This window comes from Thalia democratica, chromosome 2 (assembly GCF_965202585.1).
Source record: "Thalia democratica chromosome 2, ktThaDemo2.hap1.1, whole genome shotgun sequence".
Classification (NCBI taxonomy): domain Eukaryota; kingdom Metazoa; phylum Chordata; class Thaliacea; order Salpida; family Salpidae; genus Thalia; species Thalia democratica.
Genome location: NC_139166.1, coordinates 44,824,719 through 44,844,327, shown reverse-complemented (window position 1 = coordinate 44,844,327; position 19,609 = coordinate 44,824,719). Strand labels below are relative to the sequence as shown.

Sequence of the window (19,609 nt, the reverse complement as noted above, 5' to 3'; positions counted from 1 at the left end):
GAAAAGTAAAAATAATTTTACACTAGAGTAGATAAATAATCTATGTATAACTTTTCAAGAATTTTGAATAAGTGAATTCTACTACAGCTGAACTTAACTTTTATAAATAAAAACATAAAGATAAGTACTGTAACATTTATGCTTTGAATAAAAAAACAATGATAAAGAATAATAATATTAACAACAAATTTCTTTCGAGTTTAAATATAGTTTTTATAATTTGAATACTTGTCTAAGTCTAAAATTATAATAGTAGAAAGCAAACAATTTTTGCAAACATAAAAAAGAAGAAATTTTTCTTTAATATGTTTGATAAGTGCCTGTTTTTTAAGCGCTTAGTCAGATTGATAGCTTTCTTACTTTCATTTCTATATTTTGAAATTAGTTTCAATAGATTTTATATCATTCGTTGGTGTATTCATGACAAGGAATAAATCGTCTACTTACCTTGTGCAGAGAAGACTCCAAGTGAGCTATAATAAAAAAATATATAGACTGCATGTTTCAAGGAATAATTTTAAAATATATTTTTTTTGAAAAAAAATCATATCTATTATTTTATGTAAGTATTTTTTTATGTTTGTTGTTAGTTTTAACTTACAAGATAGTCATGCAAACGTTAAAATACAAACCAAAAAAAGAAAACAACTCGTGTAATACATGTTTTATTTTCTACCGCTAGAAGATTATTTGTAGTCAAGGAAATTTTGTACACAAGCTGAATTTAAATATTTAACTGATTTAATTTGATATGTAATAGTGTCCAAATAACATGTATTTGAGATTTTAAACTAAAATGTTGTCTCGACTTAAAAGAAGTTTTAGATACAAAATCGTTTTATACCTATACAGTATATACTAATGTAGTTATATAAAATAGTTTTTATCTTTTAAATTTAAGTAATATAGCTGATAAAAGTAACACTAAGCTGATATCTAATAATAATAAAAAAAAGCTTGAAATAAGCTTTTTTTTCTGCAATCATATTTAAGGCAAAAAATAGAAAATAAAAATCCTAGATTAAGTGCATAGTAAAGCATTTTTGTTATAACATAGCTTCTAAAATTAATTATTAAATTTTTTGAAAAAAAATTAAATTTTTTTTTTTAAATTAAAGCTCAAGCAACAACAAAATGTTGTTCAATTATAAATTAGCTCTTTTAAGCATTAATTTAAAAATAATTTGTTGCCTGGTTTTTAGTTGTATACGAAAATGTTAAGAAAAATGATAATTATAGCTTTAAACAAAGGTTGCTCAAACTTATTTTTGTAATTACCCACTTGCCAGAAGTATTTAAATAACTGTCCCCTTTATTAGATATTGCCCCTTTACTAATTAATTGATCATTTGAATTTCACATTTACTTTTTATTGCTACTGATAACCAAAACAGCCAACTCTGGGAAGCAATTGAAAATTGATAAATGTTTGAATATAAACAAAGATCACAAATTTAATTAATGTAGTCCATTTAATTATGTCCACTCAGTTATTAATAAGTCAAACTAATACTTTAAAATCATATTAAAAAGCTGACTTTGATTAAACATATACTTTGTTTCTTTAAACTTAACCAAGGTATATTTTAATTGATAAATATTAGTGTTTCTTTTGCTTATAGTAGCTAGTTTTTGACTAAAGTTTTTTTACATTTAAAAATTTATTCAGGAAAAATAAAAACTATTTTATTAGTTAATGTAGCACTTAGAAGAAAAAATTGCTCTACAAAGCAAAAATGTCCACAACAAATAATGTTAGTAATCTTAATTTCAATATACTAAAAAGAAAGGAAACAAAAGTGGTTGCTCCTCGGAATCCTAAACTTATAAAAACAACAGAATGTGTTAGACTAAAAGTTAGTGTTGAAATATATTATGAATTAAAAGTTATAAACAGTAAACAGCATTATCTATATTTTAATATATTTTTTAAATTTTTATATAATTAAGAGCTGTCATTTATACTATTAACTTCTATCTGAGTTAAGTCCAATTAAATCAATTTATGTTATTTTTAGAAGTAGATTCTCTTCAGTTCAAATAATGTCCAATCTATAAGTTTTTGAACAAAAAAATTCATCAAGTTGTTAAAAAAAAAGATAATTTATGAACTACTAACTAAGAAAAAAAATAGTTTTAAGAACAACTTAAAATTATTTGTAAATTTATAAGTAAAATAAAATTTGTCAAAAAAGTGTTGAAGAAAATGTCTTTAATTATTTAAACAAAACACTTAAAAAGAGATCTTTTGTTTTTTAAAACATTTTCAATTCTGGTTATTCATATAGATTTTTCTTTAAATAAGCAGAATTCAAGTTTTTTTAACAAACTAAAGTTCTATTTCTAAGTGATTTTTTTTTAATTTAACACATTTTCATGCAATAGATTTTTAACCAATTTTTATCTTTCAAATTATCACAAGCTATTCAAGGCAGACTAAGTGCACACTAACCATCCTTAAGTTATTAGTAGTGCAGATTTATCAAAAATTACTAAACTGTAACTAATTAGTAAGTTTCTTTTTTATAAAGTCTGCTTTTGTTCTAAAATAGTTGTAAATATTGTTATAAAAATCTATATACTGTATAGATGAAGCCATCAACATACTTGCATGAAATGAGTCTTGATACTGAGCAAAAATTAGCATCTACGCGTGAAATGAGACTTCCTAGAATTATAGAACTTCTTGACATGTCAGAAACTACTCATCAAAAAGTTAACTTTTTTATCTTGTTTTTATTACTTTGTAAAAGTTTAAAAAATGTTTAAAAATTTATTAGAAAGTTTTAAATTATTTATTGGTAAAAAAACTATGTTAATCTTTATCAACTATAAATGTGCAAACAAGTTGAGGTTTATTTTATACAACTACTAGTGCTTTGTAGTTTTATTTCCATGACAGTAAGCATTATACAGTATTCTTAGATAAAATATTATCTTAAATGACTCTAAAAAATATCAAATATAATTAATATAGCAGTAATGGGTAGGTGTCAGAAGTGCATGAGTCACTTTTGCCTGAACCAAATTTACTTTAATAATTTTACTAAAAAAAACCTGGAATCCTAAAAAGACCTGGAGTTTGAGGAATTTTTAAAAAGAAAGGAATTTCGAACAAAAATCACTAAAAAACCTTGAGTTTTAAAATCTTTTTATATGTCAAATAACAAAACTTTGATTATATACAAAAAATCTATCATAAAAATAACAAAAAATTGTATATAATTAAAATATTAAAAAAAAACAGACATTTAAACTAGCTTTACATACAGTATCTTTGCAATGTTGTTATACTATTTAAAACAGTTTGTCTAACTGAAGTTTAGTTTTAAACTAAAAAAACTGGAAGAAATTCAGAAAAACTAAAAAAAAATTATAAAAAACCTTTTGCAACCCTATTTAATCAAAAAAGATAAATTTTAAATTAATTAACAAACTATTTTTTTATTGTAAAACAACGGTTTAAAGAAAGATATTTTTAATTTTATAAGTTCTCAATTAAAAGAATTTTAAATCATGCAAAAGTAAGGCTCTGTGAATTTGTGTCGTGTCTTAGCATTAATAGTTAAGTAAAACATAACATAATAGTATTTTTACATTGTCTAAGTACTTTTTATAAGTGCTAAAAATTTTTAGTATACTCCTTTTATGTAGGTATGAATACAAAAGTATTTAATTAGCAAATATTTATTCTGGTTACATTTAAGTGTTGTCTTTAAAATTGAGTACTGCTTAAATAAACTGTATTTTACAAAATATCATTGTATTTAAATAATACCAGAAATTAAATTGTTATTTCTGAAGTTTTGTTAAAATTGATGTATAATTGATGACCTAGTATGCATAAGATATTTATTTTAGTGAATAGTTGCACAATGTAAATATCAAAAAGTTTGAAGGTTGTCTTTAGAAATGGTGCCATACCTTATATTTTTTTGAAAGTTATTTTATACAGCTCACAGTTGGCCTTAAATTAGAAATAGAAAAAAAAAACTTGAATTTTTATTAAGTATGAAGACTGTGTTTGTCAAGCTCTTAAATAAGATTTTTAAAATAAATTTTGAAGCAAAGTGTTATAACTTTTTTTGTGTAATGCTTTATCTACCTTACTGAAGGTTATATGAAGTAAATAAATACAACCTAAAAATTTACATTCTTGGTGGCTTTTTTAAGTTGTTGTAGTGTAAATACTATTTCTCCACTAGACTAACAGATAATCTACTTAAGTATTGAGAAGAAGTTTAAATTAAAAATTTCCTACACTCTGCCAGTTAAAAATAACTCAAGCAAAAGCAATAATTAAGAATACTTACTAGCCTTTGTGAACTGATATGTTTTGTATCTCTATTTTATTGGTAGTATACCAAAATTCTTCAAAATTTGAGGCTTATTTTTTGAAATATTAAATATACTTTTAAAAGTATTTGAAATGAATTTAAAACTGAAAGTTTTTCTTATAATAGTTTAAATTGCTTAGTAAAATTATATTTTAATAACAAGTGTTGATATAGAGCTTACCTTAATTAAAAAAAGATCAATATAGTTTGTTTTCGTAGGTTTCGACTGTTGATATAGAAGAAGCAATGTTTCAACCTTTCCCTTCAGAAATATTTTTTCAGAACTTTATACCTTCTAAACCAATAGAAGTTCCATTAACGCTGAGAAATAATGACAAGGTATTTTATATTGTTTCTGTATACAATTTATATTTTGATCTTTTGGCTGTTATGTTTATTGTAAAGTTTACTAATTAACTTTTTGTTTTATGATTAATATTTTTTTAAATAAGGTGCCTCGCTTAGTCAAAGTTGTTCAAAAACACTCTCCTTACTTCGAAGTAATCAGTCCTGATGATGTCAGTCATAAGGTTAAAACATTATTGTATAAATATTTTTCTACCTGGTAGTTTCAATATTTTGTAAGCATAGTTATTAGAATAGTGAATGTTCAGTTAACTTATAATTATATAGTTTTAAATTTTATTTACTACATTAAAGTTTATGCATTGCTGTTTGTTAATATTTGTTGTTTCTTAATTTATTACTTTTCCAACACTGATAAAAAAAAGTAAATATTAAAACTCGTGTTGATTAAGATATAAGCTTTTAAGAAAATGTTAAGTTTTAACTTTTAAAGTAGTATTTTTCTTTATTTTTAAATTGTTTACTTAATTAAAAATAGTTTTGTCGATATAAAATATTTTTAAATAGGTTGCGCCTGGTATGGCTTCAGTTTTCAAAATTCGTTTCACACCAGAAGTTAATAAAGACTACAGCCACGAATTAGTTTGCATGACTGAAAGAGAAAAGTTTGTTGTACCTGTGAAAGCGATAGGAGCTCGTGCTATTCTTGACTTTCCTGATGAGATTAACTTCGGACAATCACCTGTTAAACACGAGCAGGAAAAAGTTATTCTTGTGCGAAATATTGGAAATGACCTAGCAAAATACTGCTTCAAAGTAGAAGAGTTAGTCTTTAATATACTGTACTTTGTAATATTCACTAGTTTTTTTAAACTTTTGTTAAAAATTGATGTTAAGTTTTTTAATAATTTTTTTTTAAGTTTCTGCAAATTACATACTACTAATAGTTTTTTCTAATAATGCTGTAGTTTGCGTTAAAAAAAACATTAATTTTTTGTTCAACTGTGTTTTAAACTTTTTTTTTTAAATAAGTTTATTACGGTTTAAAACTTAAGTATTACGATTTGAGATTCTTTGTAAATAATAGTTTTTCTTTTTATTGTTTCAAATACTTAAATAAATGATAACTAAAAATAAATTCTTTCTAGCAGCTATTAAATTTTCTAGGTAAAAAATGTTTAAGTACGTTTTTAAATTTTCATATATACAATAATGAAATATTTAAAAATAAAAATAAAAAAGTTTGTAATCCAAATTTTAGTTTGTGAAAAACATTAAATTAAGAAAATGGTATAAATTTTTCAATAATTTTATAATTATTCTAGACCTTTTTCGATATTAAGTGATCAGACAAGTTTGGAGATAGGGGATAGTATGCAAGTTACAATTAAGTTTAAGCCAATTAATGTAGGTGACTATAAAAAAGACTTGACTGTAGAGTTCGATTGCGGTAAGCCTTCAGTGTAGTTTTTTTGAAATATTTTTTGATTGAAAATAAACTGATTTAATGTGCCTTAAAGTATTTATATAACTATTTTTAAATCTTAAAATACTTTCCAGTTACTTGTTATAATTTTTTTTTAAGTATTGTTGTACATTTTAACTGTTTAAATAACTTTTGTTGTTTAGTAAAAAAAATATACTTTAAAAGTATAAGATGTAATGTTAAAAGGCGTTAAATCCTGAAGATCCTGATAAGCTAAGCTTATCGGAATATCATCTGTGGTACTTTAAAAGTATTAATTTGATAAATTATTGTTTTTTAAATACAAGTTTTCAATTTTAGAACTATTTTACCTTTAAGTAAAAAAACTTTTGGTAATTAAAAAACCTTTGTTTTTTCAATTGAAATCTTTCAAAAATGTAGGCCTTTGTTTAAAAAAAATATTTTCTGAAAATGTTGGGTATATTTTTTTAAGGTGAACATATTACCAAATATAGGTAATTTTAAATTTCTAGTAGTTTTTAATTGATGACTTGTATTGTAGATAACTTTTTTTATGAACAAAAAAGTTATCTATTTATAAAATTGTCTTTCAGGCGACACAGTTCATTTGAGCCTGCATGGTACTGCAATAAATGCAAACGTAAGACTGGATAAAAACAGTTTACGCATTGACAGTACCTTCATATCAATGGCAAATCAGAGGAGCTTTCAACTTCATAATCGGTCTGACGTTTTGGTCCGTTTCAAATTCTCACGTTTCGCGACTGCTAGAGAAGAAAATAAGAGGAAAAAGATGTAAATGAGATTTTAATTCAAGTTACAACTTTAATTACAAAGTTTTTGAATAGTTTGGTTTTGGTACTGGTTTTAATTAAAAAGTTTAAACATAACTGACTCATTTTCGAAAAAAAAAGTTTATTTATTAATTTCGTTTAGCTCTCTTCAGAATAACATTGCTAAAAACTATGAATATTGTAGAGTAATTTTAGTTATATATAATGAATTTGAAAAATCTAACAAAAATAGTTACGTCATAAAGTATAAAAGTCTGTTTAGAAAAAGTTTGAAAAATAGAATAGAGCTGCACTGAACTAACTTAAAGTAATTTATAAGACAAAATTGCTAAAACAAAAACATTTAAAATAGTAGAAATTTTTACCTTAAACTAAATTAAATAAAAAGCACATTAAAAAATACGAGAATAACGACAACAAAAATAATACTACTAAAGACCCTATTTGTAAAGTTTTAAATTGTAAAAATCTCTTTGTTTGCAAATTTTTGGCTCGCGAGATCTAATAAAAAGAGATTCTAGAACTGAAAGATGGTAGGTGTTTCTAGCTCGGGATAGGATTTCAAACCTATTATCCAGGTAGTTCTCGGCACAAACAGGGTTGTTGAGGAGGTGCTGATGAATAGATGACTGTTCGCCTTTAGGCTTCAAGTCGTCATTAGAAATAAACCTTTTAAGCTTTTTCGTGACATGCTGCTCTCGCCTGACGTGGAAACGTTGAGATGTACGACCTACGTAGTCATTTCCGCAATGACATTTAAATATGTAAACTACATTACTCAAATCATGGGTAGGTGTGGCATCTTTTACGATTCCGTTAAGTGGGCGGTTGGTGTTGTACACAACACGTAGCGAAACGCTGTTAAAGGTGGATTTTATAGCCAATGAAGCTTGCTTAGCCAGTCCTATTGAGTTTTCACCCATATAAGGAAGGCGGAGGTACACTGGGCAAGGATGTGGGCCGAAAAAGGGTAAGCGATTCATTTTGGACTGAGTTGCCTTAATTGTCTTCTTGATGACTGTTTCGGGGTAACCTAGTGAGAGAAAAATTTTGTAGATGTTATCAAATTCTAGATTCAAACAGTCAGCAGTTTGAATCTAGAATTTGATAACATCTACAAAATTTTTCTCTCACTAGGTTACCCCGAAACAGTCATCAAGAAGACAATTAAGGCAACTCAGTCCAAAATGAATCGCTTACCCTTTTTCGGCCCACATCCTTGCCCAGTGTACCTCCGCCTTCCTTATATGGGTGAAAACTCAATAGGACTGGCTAAGCAAGCTTCATTGGCTATAAAATCCACCTTTAACAGCGTTTCGCTACGTGTTGTGTACAACACCAACCGCCCACTTAACGGAATCGTAAAAGATGCCACACCTACCCATGATTTGAGTAATGTAGTTTACATATTTAAATGTCATTGCGGAAATGACTACGTAGGTCGTACATCTCAACGTTTCCACGTCAGGCGAGAGCAGCATGTCACGAAAAAGCTTAAAAGGTTTATTTTTAATGACGACTTGAAGCCTAAAGGCGAACAGTCATCTATTCATCAGCACCTCCTCAACAACCCTGTTTGTGCCGAGAACTACCTGGATAATAGGTTTGAAATCCTATCCCGAGCTAGAAACACCTACCATCTTTCAGTTCTAGAATCTCTTTTTATTAGATCTCGCGAGCCAAAAATTTGCAAACAAAGAGATTTTTACAATTTAAAACTTTACAAATAGGGTCTTTAGTAGTATTATTTTTGTTGTCGTTATTCTCGTATTTTTTAATGTGCTTTTTATTTAATTTAGTTTAAGGTAAAAATTTCTACTATTTTAAATGTTTTTGTTTTAGCAATTTTGTCTTATAAATTACTTTAAGTTAGTTCAGTGCAGCTCTATTCTATTTTTCAAACTTTTTCTAAACAGACTTTTATACTTTATGACGTAACTATTTTTGTTAGATTTTTCAAATTCATTATATATAACTAAAATTACTCTACAATATTCATAGTTTTTAGCAATGTTATTCTGAAGAGAGCTAAACGAAATTAATAAATAAACTTTTTTTTTCGAAAATGAGTCAGTTATGTTTAAACTTTTTAATTACAAAGTTGTTGTGTTTTCACTAAGTTATTAGATTAAAAAAACTATATTTCGAAAAGTGAAGACTGACTTTTGTAGTTTTGTTTGAATATTTTTTAATTTATAAAAGAAAAAGGCGTACAAAACTTTAAAATTAATAAAAAATCAACTTCACCGCACGATCAACAACAACAGTATCCGAGACAACCTACGACCGGTTTCGTCATTATTAAGACTTATCTGGTAGGCATAGTCGCGAGAAACCGCTGTTAAGATCTGACCAAGCGGGATTAAATGCATAAAAACTGAAGCGACCGTTTGTGGACACAGGTAAATCGTTCACTGCCCAACGTTTAAGAGATTGTCAGTTTAAATGTGAGATTTTAGTCTCTATGCTCGTTTTAATAGTTTTAGCCAGCATTTATTTCGGCCATCATCAACAGTGATGATCTTCAGTGCTTATGCACTTAAGCCAGCTCAGTTAAAAAAACACATCTCAACTTTGTTGATGATGGCCGAAATAAAAGCTGGCTAAAACTATTAAAACGAGCGTAGAGACTAAAATCTCACATTAAACTGACAATGTCTTAGACGTTGGGCAGTGAACGGTTTACCTATGACCACAAACAGTCGCTTCAGTGTTTATGCATTTAATCCCGCTTGGTTATATCACAACAGCGGTATCTCGCGACTATGCATGTCTGATGAATCCTAATAATGACGAAACCGGTCGTAGGTTGTCTTGGATACTGTTGTTGTTGTTGATCGTGCGGTGAAGTTAAATGTTTATTATTGATGGCGAACAACATCTCAACTTTGTTGATGATGGCCGAAATAAATGCTGATTAATAAAATATTGGGCAACAATACATTAAAAAAAAAGTTTATTGAAAACTTTAGAAACTAAGATAAGAACTGTAAAAGTTGTTTTGCGATAAAAGATTTAAACTTAGTTACTTATTACTGAAATATTTTGTAAATATATTTTTATAAAAAAATAGGTTTTACACTGATCTAAAATCAGAAGAACAACAAGAAAAGTTACGATTTTTAGGAGATTGTTCTCTAGACCCTACTTTAAAAGATCGAATATCTATCTTAACAAGAACTTTTCAAAACAAAAAGAGAATGATAGAAAATGATCCTGTTTTGTTTCAAGATGATGTTTTTAAAGTTGAACCAGCTGTTAGTAAATTTAAGCTAAGCTTTTTTAATATGTAACAGTATCTATCATAACTTTAATTTTCAGTAACTACTAAAAGTTATGCTAACTATAGGTTATTTTAAACTAGAGGCTAGTTCTGGTACATTTTTGATAGGGATTATGTTAATTTAATAACTTTCATAAAATTTAAAAAGTTATTACAGTAATTTTGTGATAATTTGTTTGAAAAAAACTTTAAGTGCTTAGTAAAGCTATTTAACGGGCTTAAAATATTAAGTAGCCTGTATATTTCTAAGTGGTGCAGTTAAATTTATTTACACGTTTTTTGTAAACTTATGAACGATCATATAGGATAGTTAAAAACAAAAAAGCTTTATCAGGAAGGTGAAGTTTGGCCCAACTCGTCTTTGGAAGTAAGGGTTGTTTTCCGCCCGAAAGTTGCAAAGTTTTACGAAAAAACCATCTTCTGTGACGTAACAGGAAGAGAAACGAGGTTGCCGGTGAAAGTTAGGGGCGACGGAATGGGGCCGAAGTGCGAAATGTCATTTGATAGTCTAAATATTGGACAAGTTTTTGCTGGATCTAGCCACCAATATGAGGTTGTTTGGTTATACGTATGAACTAACAAAACATAAACTAATTGAAATTAATTAAACCTAGCTTAAACAAAACTAAAAAGTCTTATGATTAAGAAAGTAGTCGTTGAAAACCTTATTTAAAGTTTTTTAATAAAAGTTTAGTGAAAACTATTAAGAATATTTCACGTTATATTAAACTTGAGAAAAGTTTTAAAATTATAAATAAATTAACCAGTAATAACTTTAACAACTAGCTTATATAACTCGTAGGTGGTGTTATCTAACAAAGGTGATATAGATGTAATTTTCGGTTTAATTGAACCAGTAAACGAAGCCCAAAAAGATAAAACGTTCTCACTAAATCCACGCGAAGGAATTGTTCTTCCCAATGGCTACCAGTCAATAAAAATAAACTTTAGTAGTAAAAAACTTGGTCCAGTAGAAAAGAAATTTGTTTTTGAAATAGATGGAGCAGTGAAAAATCTTACCGTTACTGTAACGTTTGTAAAATTTTACTACTAATCGTGGCAAAGATTTGGCACTACTTTTTTAGATACATATTCATTTTTTTATTTAATTATATATTTTTCATACCTTAATACCATGATTATTAAGTTTTTTTTTTTTTACAAAATTGTTAACACATATTGAAGTTGGATAATTGATTTTGTTGCTCTACTTCTGTTTTAACACTAAAAATTATTTCAACCGTTTATATCAGCTTTGTTAAAACTTTCTTAAATTAAAGTTAAGCTATTATTAAAAAAAAATATTAAAACTTTTGTAAAGTTTCTAAATTTGTAATACTCTTATAAATATTATAAAATTTGTTCTTATAAAAACAGAGGGGTTGTAATTGGGCCGACCTTTCATTTTGACACTGATAAATTGAAGCTAGGATGCTGCTCTTTCGGTTTTAACCACTCGAAAATTTGCGTTCTCAAAAACACATCATTAGTACCTATGAATGTCAATTTTAGAATTCCAGGTGAATGATATTAAAAATCAATCTATAGATACTATGTAGTTTTGTTTCTTTTGATTATAATAATCATGGATAGTTATTGTTATAAATCACTTTCGGCACTATTATAAAATATTTTTTATGAACTATATTTTTGGAGAAACAAAACAACATCAAAAAATTTTTAGTTTTTAATAAACATTATTTTCAATAACATTAAAGTTATATTGTTATCAATTACAGATTTCTCATTAGTTGTCTTCTAAAATTTTGATGTATCAATAAAATACTTTAAACCATTATATATTGATTTTAAACTCTTAAATATTTTAATTCTTAAAAGTTGTCATCAGAGTATACTTAAATACCAGAAAGTGCTACATATGATACACTATCCTTTAATTTGTTATGAATACTTTTCTCATTTTCTAATTTTATTTATTCCTAAAACAGAACAACAAATTTTTAGAACTAGATATTTGTGATTGAGAACTTGAGTCATTGGTCTATTTTTTACTTATAAATTGATAACTATCCTAAATTTTAGCTAAAGTTAAAACGTTTAGTATTTTAAAATTTTCATAGACGATGGTAATGGTGAACCAGCATTAAATAGCTCATCTGATCTAGACAACAACAGTTTGCTGAGAAGTATGACGAACTTCAGTTTTGTCATGAACCCAAAAGAATTTAGTATAAAGCCTGCCCAAGTAAATTACAATATATTAACTTTTCTTTATAATTTTTTTCTTAATAACTTTAAGATTTTTTTTGTTTAACTGTGTTTAATTTATAGGTAGTTATAAGAGCACAAAGTGAGATAAAAGTTAAAGTAACGTTATGTAGCAACACAGTCAAAAAGTACGCGTACAAACTACATGTTGACGTGCAAGGAATTGGAAAATCAATACTTACACTCCCTATAACTGCTAGGACTATTGTTCCTCAAATTAGAGTAAACAAAGTCTTATTTTCAAAACACAATCGTTTTTTTATTAAATATATTGAATTTTTAATTGTTTTTGTAGTACTTTAATAGCATTATTTGATTATATAACCATCATATAATTTTGGTACAATTTAATTCTTTTATACAGATTAAAACTGCGTTCTTGAACCTTGGTAGATGTTTTGTGAATCATACTTATAATGAAAATGTACTCATTGAAAACCAGTCTGATCTTCCTGCTAAATACAGTCTAATTGAACAAGTAAATTATTTTTGACATATACTACAAGTGGGGTTATTTGAAATTGGTTCTTTCAAGTTTTAAGAATAAAATGGTATTGTTCAATTCAAAATACTTAAGTTGTTCTCTTTTCAATAACTTAACGTATTATATTTTGATCTTATATATTTTCATACTTATAAACTTTTTATAAATTAGTTGTACACTTTTTTATCGGTATAAGTAATAAAGAGTAAAGTATCGATAAATATTGTTTTCTGCTTTATTGACAATTGTAAAAGTTATTAAGTTTAATTACAAACAAGTTTACAAGATTTAAATTTGCAGACTAAGAATGATAACACTACCATTTTATACACCAGTAAAAAAACACAAGGCATAATTCCACCCAATAAAACCATTGCAGTGCCAATAGACTTTGTAGTAATGTATGTCATGGAGTGTGAGGAAGTGTTAAACTTTCTTCAGTTCGGACTACCTGATCATTATCTAGTTTGTAGTTTTAACCATAGTATTAATTTTAAGTTAACAAAACTAAAAATTTAGCTAATTAGCCTAAAATTTCATTTTTAGAGCACCAAGGTTATTTCAAAGGGAGAAGGCCCAGTAGTGTACTGCACTCCTGAAAAGGTTGATTATGGAACTGTTGAAGTTTTAAATGAAAATACAAAAATCATAACAATGGAAAATGAGTCGTTGATACCTGCTTTATACAACATTGACATGGTATATATTTGTTTCTTACTTTCTAAGCTATGCAAAAATGTTAATTATAAATTAAAGTTATACATATTATGATTATCGCATAAAGTCAATTTTTTGTTCATCCTTTACCATTTTTAAGCGTTGTTTTTTAATAAGGTTATACTTCTATATAATTAAACATTTGTGTTTTAAAGTTTTACAATTTACTTTTATAAATTCTATCGAAATTAACAGAACACATTTATTTGAGAAATTTTTCTAAATGATATAAAAAAGTTCTATATCATAATATTAGATTGTTATAAAACTTAAGCGCAGTTAATGCCGATACATATCTTTTCATCAGTTAATTATATTATATTTTTGTTTTGTTTTAATTAAGTTTTTGTATTTAATCTTTATTTATCAAACACGGGTTAGAAATGAAAAATTGTATTATTAGTGTTTTAATATATTATACGAAGATAGTTTCAATATGTTATAAGTTTATTAAACTTGATAAATAACTAAAATAGTAAACTTAAATGTATTTTAGTTTTGTAGCTTAATTTAAAATTTTTCCTATGTTTTTTTTTTAATCTATATTAATGTCTAGTTTTGCATAACATGGTTCTTATCAGTCAAAATAAAATCTTAAGCTTCGCAAAGACACAGTTTTCACGGTATTTCCTAGCAAGGGTACATTGCAGCCTGGGAAGTCAATCAATTTAGAAGTCACTGCATTTCTTGATGACAGTCTTACGTTAGTCTTCTTAATTTAAATTACTAACCGGGTAACGGCTAAATTAAACTATCTTTTTTGTAGCTGTAAAAGGGCCGTTTTTTATTTTTTAAACATCTAATTTTTTATGTTTAAATACAGGTTTCAAGACAAGATGTTGGTTTCAGTAGACAAAGGACAGATGGTTTCCGTGAGTTTGCAGGCAAGAGGATTTGGAACGTCCGTTCAGAGCGATCCACCGATGGCTCCATCGATGGATCTCGGCTCGTACTTTGCCGGTACGAGGCTGGAAAGAAAGTTCAAACTGACGAACAAGGGTCGCAGGGTGCAGCAGCTCAGCTGGAACACGGAAGGCCACAATCCGACTCAGCTGAGAATGAGCCTGAGAAAAGTTTCAAAGTACAACCCGAATGACATGAAGTACAAGGTTTGGTGAACAAAAAGGGTTCAAACTTATTTGTTTTTAAGATAAATATAAGATTAATAATGTATGATATTAAATAGTTAATTATAAGATTATTTATATCAAAATATTGATAACATATATTTTGCCTTTAAACGTTACATCTTTTATTTATTTAAATATGTAGTCGAGAGTATTCATAAAGTCATAATATTTTTTTTTTTAGATTTTGAATAAACAATTCAACCATTATGCATTAATTGTTTGTTATGATGTAAATCTTAAAAATCACAATAAAATATTTGACAGTGCCCTGGACCGTTTTTGGCAACTTAATAATTGTGTTTTAAATTATCTAGTATATATTAATAACTGTGTAATAAATTTCAAGGACATGATGAAAAAGATGACAGTTCCGGAAGCTCCAACATTTTGGGTCAATCCATGCAGGCTAACCTTGAAACCTGGTGAATCTCAAATTCTAACTTTGGAAGGAAATGCACAAGGGTTAGTTTTTAAAGTTTATCTGTTTAGTTAAGCTTAGAGTGAAGTGTAGTATTGCTAAGTAAGTGTTCTTAAAAGTTTTATATTTTTGCTAAAGTTTTTAAAGACATTGAAAATGAGTTACTATTCTTATTTCTTTAGGTATAAAGTATTATAGCTTTTAATATTTCTCAGTTTTATTAACTTTTACAATTGGTATTTTACTTTAAAAAAATAATTTATCAATCAATAACTACGTTTAATGGTTTACATTAAAAATAACTCAACACTTTCTAAAAAAGTAGAATTTAGCTTTAGTAACTTTTTTAATCTATCTCACGAAACAAAAAAATCTTATTACAAAATTTAACAACAGGCCAAAGGAAGTGACAGAAACAATCAGTTGCTTTTCAATACTGGGAAAAACTTCAGGCAAAGAAAAGATTATAAAGACGATCGTCCATTGCAACTTCATCACTCCTTGCGTCACAATAAGCCCTGCTGACGTCATCAATTTCAACATAGACTGCCTCGACAACGACAATTGGTCGAGAAGTTCCGTGATTGAGATGAAGCCGAGAGTGAAGGACTTTACCATTGAGAACATATCAGCACTGCCGCTTACCTGCTCCATGACCACCGAATATCCTTTTCAAGTAAATCTGATTATAATTTGCTCGTTTCAATTGATCGTGTGTTTCTTGTATTTTTAGAAACTAAAAGTTGTGTTTTTTTACTTTTTTATTGATGTTGTTTAAAATATTATCAATAAACTTTATTTTTTTATTTAAATAAACACTTCACTCTCTTTAAGTCTTTTGTTTAAAAAGAAGTTCTTAGTTGTATATAATTATTAAATATTATAAAAACACTATGTTGTTTTGTTCAAAATACTTTATGTTTAAAAATATTTATAAATTGTTATTAGGTATATGATAAGGACAGTCAGTCGTGCAGTCAACTTGTTTTTAAGTTAGACGTAAAACAGAAAGAGAAAATACACGTTGGTTTCGATCCGATGTTCAAAAAAGACAAGTTTTCAAGATTTATTGAGGGACAAGTTATCATTTCTTTTCTAGAGCATACAAACGAAGAAATAATTAAGCTAACTGGAAAAGTTTGTGTATATATTTATAAATAACTTTAAAATTTTAACTTTGTTACCTTTTTTACAAGGTATTTTAATCCATTAAAAGCTCAAAAAAAACTTGGATTGTTTTCAGGTTAATTTCCCTAACCTAACGTTAGATAAAACGTCAATAGACTTTGGCTGCATATTAAACGACACTGAAGTTGCAAAATACGTAGATGTAACTAACAATAGTCCACTTTTTTTAAATTACAAATGGTCATTTGTAGTTCAAGAAGGAGGTAACAACATAGTGTGAGTTACTTTATTCTCTGCTAATAGAAAAGTAGCATAGCTGTTACATTTTAATTATCTAAGGAAAAAAACCCATATAAAATAATTAACATTTTTAAACATTTTCTAAAATTGTAAGCTTATTTATAGTTTTGATGGACTTTTGCACCCTCGTAACCATAGAAAATTGAGTGTAAACAAAGAAAAAAAATCAAAAGTTGTTGACAAAGAATTAGATGATCAAGCAGAAATAAGATATGACGTAGTTAATAAGGATGGTGTAGCTATACCTAATATTGAGATGTCAATAAATGATCATTTTGAAGTTTTGAATGTTCCGACTGAGTTAATTGAAAACGAAATTGAAGATAGCGATAGTAAAGTGAATAGCTCCAAGGAGATTGAGTCAATAAACAATGACGGTGTTAGTTTACTCTCTGAATTTCAAAAAGTTATTTATAATCACTTTGAATTATTTTTATCGAACGTTAAAAACGCTTTTCTAAGTAAATAAATATTAAAAATTGTTAATACTGGTCATTAAATATTGGTTGAAAAGTGGTATAAGTGTTGTAAAACTTATTAAAAGTATACAAAGTAACAAAGCATTTGGAAAAGAAAAAATACCTAAGTTATATTATAATTATTTGTTTATAAACCTATGTAATAAATAGCCTTGTAATCATAAAAGTGAGTTTTTATTGTATTTTTAAAATTATGTTGCTAAATAATAATTAAATTTTGCAAATTTTTTTAATGTGATTTAATAGATCTTTAATGCTAGCAGTATTTTTACACGTAGACATTTTATTTGAATTTAATCCAGTTTATCTTTTACACTAAACATTTTATTTGGTACTTTTTTAATAAATACAATTTAATAGTACAACTTAATGTGATAAAATTAAATTGATAAAATAAATAGTTAAGTCGTTGCACACAAAAACTTATATTAAATCAAGTACTAAACCTAGTAATGGTTATAAGTGAAGTTCTGTAGTTACAAACAGAAAAAAAAAATTAAATGAAATAAAAAATATAAATATGATTTATATACATCTTAAACCAGTTTGGTTGTATTTAATAGAAGCTGAAAGTTATTAAATACTTGTGTATTATAAATAAACCAACATTTTAGCCTTCCGATATAAAACTGGAAAATTCAAACGAAGAGCAACAAAACTCAAAAAAAGATTTACACGATGAGTCTCAAGATGAGGAAAACTTAAAAGAAGAAAACTGCTCAAAAGAAAACGTTGAGACTCAATCGGAAAATCCCAAAGAAGTTATTGAGCAACCGGTTGAGGTGCAGCGCATACCGAGCATAAGCGTCACTTCATCAACAACTGAATCTTCTTTTTGCACTCCCGAAGTTGAAATATATCCGGCTTTGCCGTGGTTACAGGCAGGCGAGCACCACATCCCAGATGGCGTTGAAGAAGTAGATTGCTTATAAAATACGTAGTTGTACTTTAAATTTATGTGCATATAGTTTATAAACTTTGTTTGAAAAAAGATCCTTAAGTTATTTTCATTTATCTTCTATTGATTTCTATATAAATTTTAAAATATTCTTAAAAATTAGATAAAAAATTCAAACTATTGAACTAAACGTAATCGTTTAAGAAATGTTTTAGTTGCTTGAGAAAGTAAAGTAAATAAAGAATTTTTTTCTACATATTGTCAAAAATTATATTTTAAATACAGACTCTGCAGTGAAGACGTGAATATAGCCATTAATTTTCAACGTTTTTATAAAAATATTTGATTATATAAATAATAGCTGATTAGAAAGTCTCTTATCTTTTCTAAACTTTATTCAGCCAAATAATACTTAAATTATGATTATTATAGTGGTGAAGGAGATATATTCAGTAAATTTTACAGATTTTTGACATACTACCTTTATACGGATCTTTAGAGCCTGGTCAAACTCAACGTGTCACTTTTACTTACTATGGACATGCGTTTGTTTCTTGTAATGCCAAGTTAGTTATTCTATAGTTAACAAAAAGTTTTAAGGAACGTATTTAAAAGTTGTTGAAAGAATTTTGTGTAAACTAAAAGTAATGTATTAACAAAAAAATTAAAATAATAGTACTCACATGAATGAAAATGGATTTATGTTGCTCTTATGTTTCTAATGTTTTTAATTTTTTTTAAACAGGTACTTTTTAGGTTTCAGGTTTATAGGTTGTTCAAACCTATGGTTTTTTCTAAGTTTTTAAAGCTTTGACCTAATTACTAAAAGTTTACCTTGGTGCACACCTAATGTAGACTAAACATAAAATAAAAGCTAATATTTTAAAATTTTGTTGTATTTCTTAAAAACTTTTAATACAAAGTTTGTTAATACATTTCAACATGCAGCTTTCTAAAACAAATGGATTTTTTTATTTTCCTTCTCAATAATAATCAAAATTTATGTCACAGTAATAATTTATGTGCACTTTACTGTGCAGTGTGCATAGGTAAACATAAAAAAAACTTGTGTAAATTATCATCTGACATAAACTAATAAAAAAGTCAAATTTATTGTTAACTATAATCTATGAGTTAAACTTTTATCAAGCTTATTTGTTAATCATGCTAAAATTAAGCTGTAAACCAAAGTTTACTTGAAATTTCATACGCTTTTAGTTTGCGTTTATATGTTTGTAACTCTTAGTATTTAGTTCAATATTAATAAACTAATTATAGAGCAATATGCGAGGTACAGGGTGGTCCAACTTACAATGTGGATTTGAAAGGTTCAGCTTCTCTTATTCAATATAATTTTCCTGTCACGAAAGTTGATTTTGGTAAACAGGCTAGTTATGTCATGTTATTCTTTATAATTTTACTGTTGTAAACTTGTGTACATACTAAAATAAATTAATAATTAAAAGTTTTTTCATAAGTTTGCTGTATTTTTACTTTTGAATACATCTTGGTATTAATAAATTTTCAAATACTTACAACAACATCACAAGTTTTTTAGTCAATTGCTCCATTCTAAAATTTCACATGTTATATAAGTATCATTAATTAGGGTCAATAATAACAACTCGATCTTATTTTGAAGAAGTTTAACTAAGCTAA

General features: G+C 26.8%; 1 protein-coding gene across 1 annotated transcript in view; it reads left to right on the top strand.

The window, feature by feature from the left end:
* The first annotated feature begins 1,724 nt into the window (after nucleotides 1-1,724).
* Nucleotides 1,725-19,609, top strand: part of LOC145828605 (hydrocephalus-inducing protein homolog) — a 59,760-nt gene continuing 41,875 nt past the window's right edge. Inside the window, exons 1-26 of the mRNA XM_082936360.1 lie at nucleotides 1,725-1,856; nucleotides 2,590-2,715; nucleotides 4,557-4,676; nucleotides 4,790-4,867; nucleotides 5,211-5,467; nucleotides 5,969-6,093; nucleotides 6,684-6,885; nucleotides 9,958-10,141; nucleotides 10,502-10,720; nucleotides 10,970-11,199; nucleotides 11,545-11,687; nucleotides 12,249-12,373; nucleotides 12,460-12,618; nucleotides 12,761-12,874; nucleotides 13,181-13,345; nucleotides 13,427-13,579; nucleotides 14,197-14,300; nucleotides 14,421-14,706; nucleotides 15,074-15,189; nucleotides 15,542-15,821; nucleotides 16,094-16,282; nucleotides 16,389-16,549; nucleotides 16,679-16,952; nucleotides 17,667-17,969; nucleotides 18,416-18,516; nucleotides 19,229-19,337. Coding sequence (XP_082792486.1) covers nucleotides 1,737-1,856; nucleotides 2,590-2,715; nucleotides 4,557-4,676; nucleotides 4,790-4,867; nucleotides 5,211-5,467; nucleotides 5,969-6,093; nucleotides 6,684-6,885; nucleotides 9,958-10,141; nucleotides 10,502-10,720; nucleotides 10,970-11,199; nucleotides 11,545-11,687; nucleotides 12,249-12,373; nucleotides 12,460-12,618; nucleotides 12,761-12,874; nucleotides 13,181-13,345; nucleotides 13,427-13,579; nucleotides 14,197-14,300; nucleotides 14,421-14,706; nucleotides 15,074-15,189; nucleotides 15,542-15,821; nucleotides 16,094-16,282; nucleotides 16,389-16,549; nucleotides 16,679-16,952; nucleotides 17,667-17,969; nucleotides 18,416-18,516; nucleotides 19,229-19,337 — 4,443 coding nt within the window. The 5' untranslated portion in view covers nucleotides 1,725-1,736. The remainder of the gene's footprint in view (nucleotides 1,857-2,589; nucleotides 2,716-4,556; nucleotides 4,677-4,789; nucleotides 4,868-5,210; nucleotides 5,468-5,968; nucleotides 6,094-6,683; nucleotides 6,886-9,957; nucleotides 10,142-10,501; nucleotides 10,721-10,969; nucleotides 11,200-11,544; nucleotides 11,688-12,248; nucleotides 12,374-12,459; nucleotides 12,619-12,760; nucleotides 12,875-13,180; nucleotides 13,346-13,426; nucleotides 13,580-14,196; nucleotides 14,301-14,420; nucleotides 14,707-15,073; nucleotides 15,190-15,541; nucleotides 15,822-16,093; nucleotides 16,283-16,388; nucleotides 16,550-16,678; nucleotides 16,953-17,666; nucleotides 17,970-18,415; nucleotides 18,517-19,228; nucleotides 19,338-19,609) is intronic.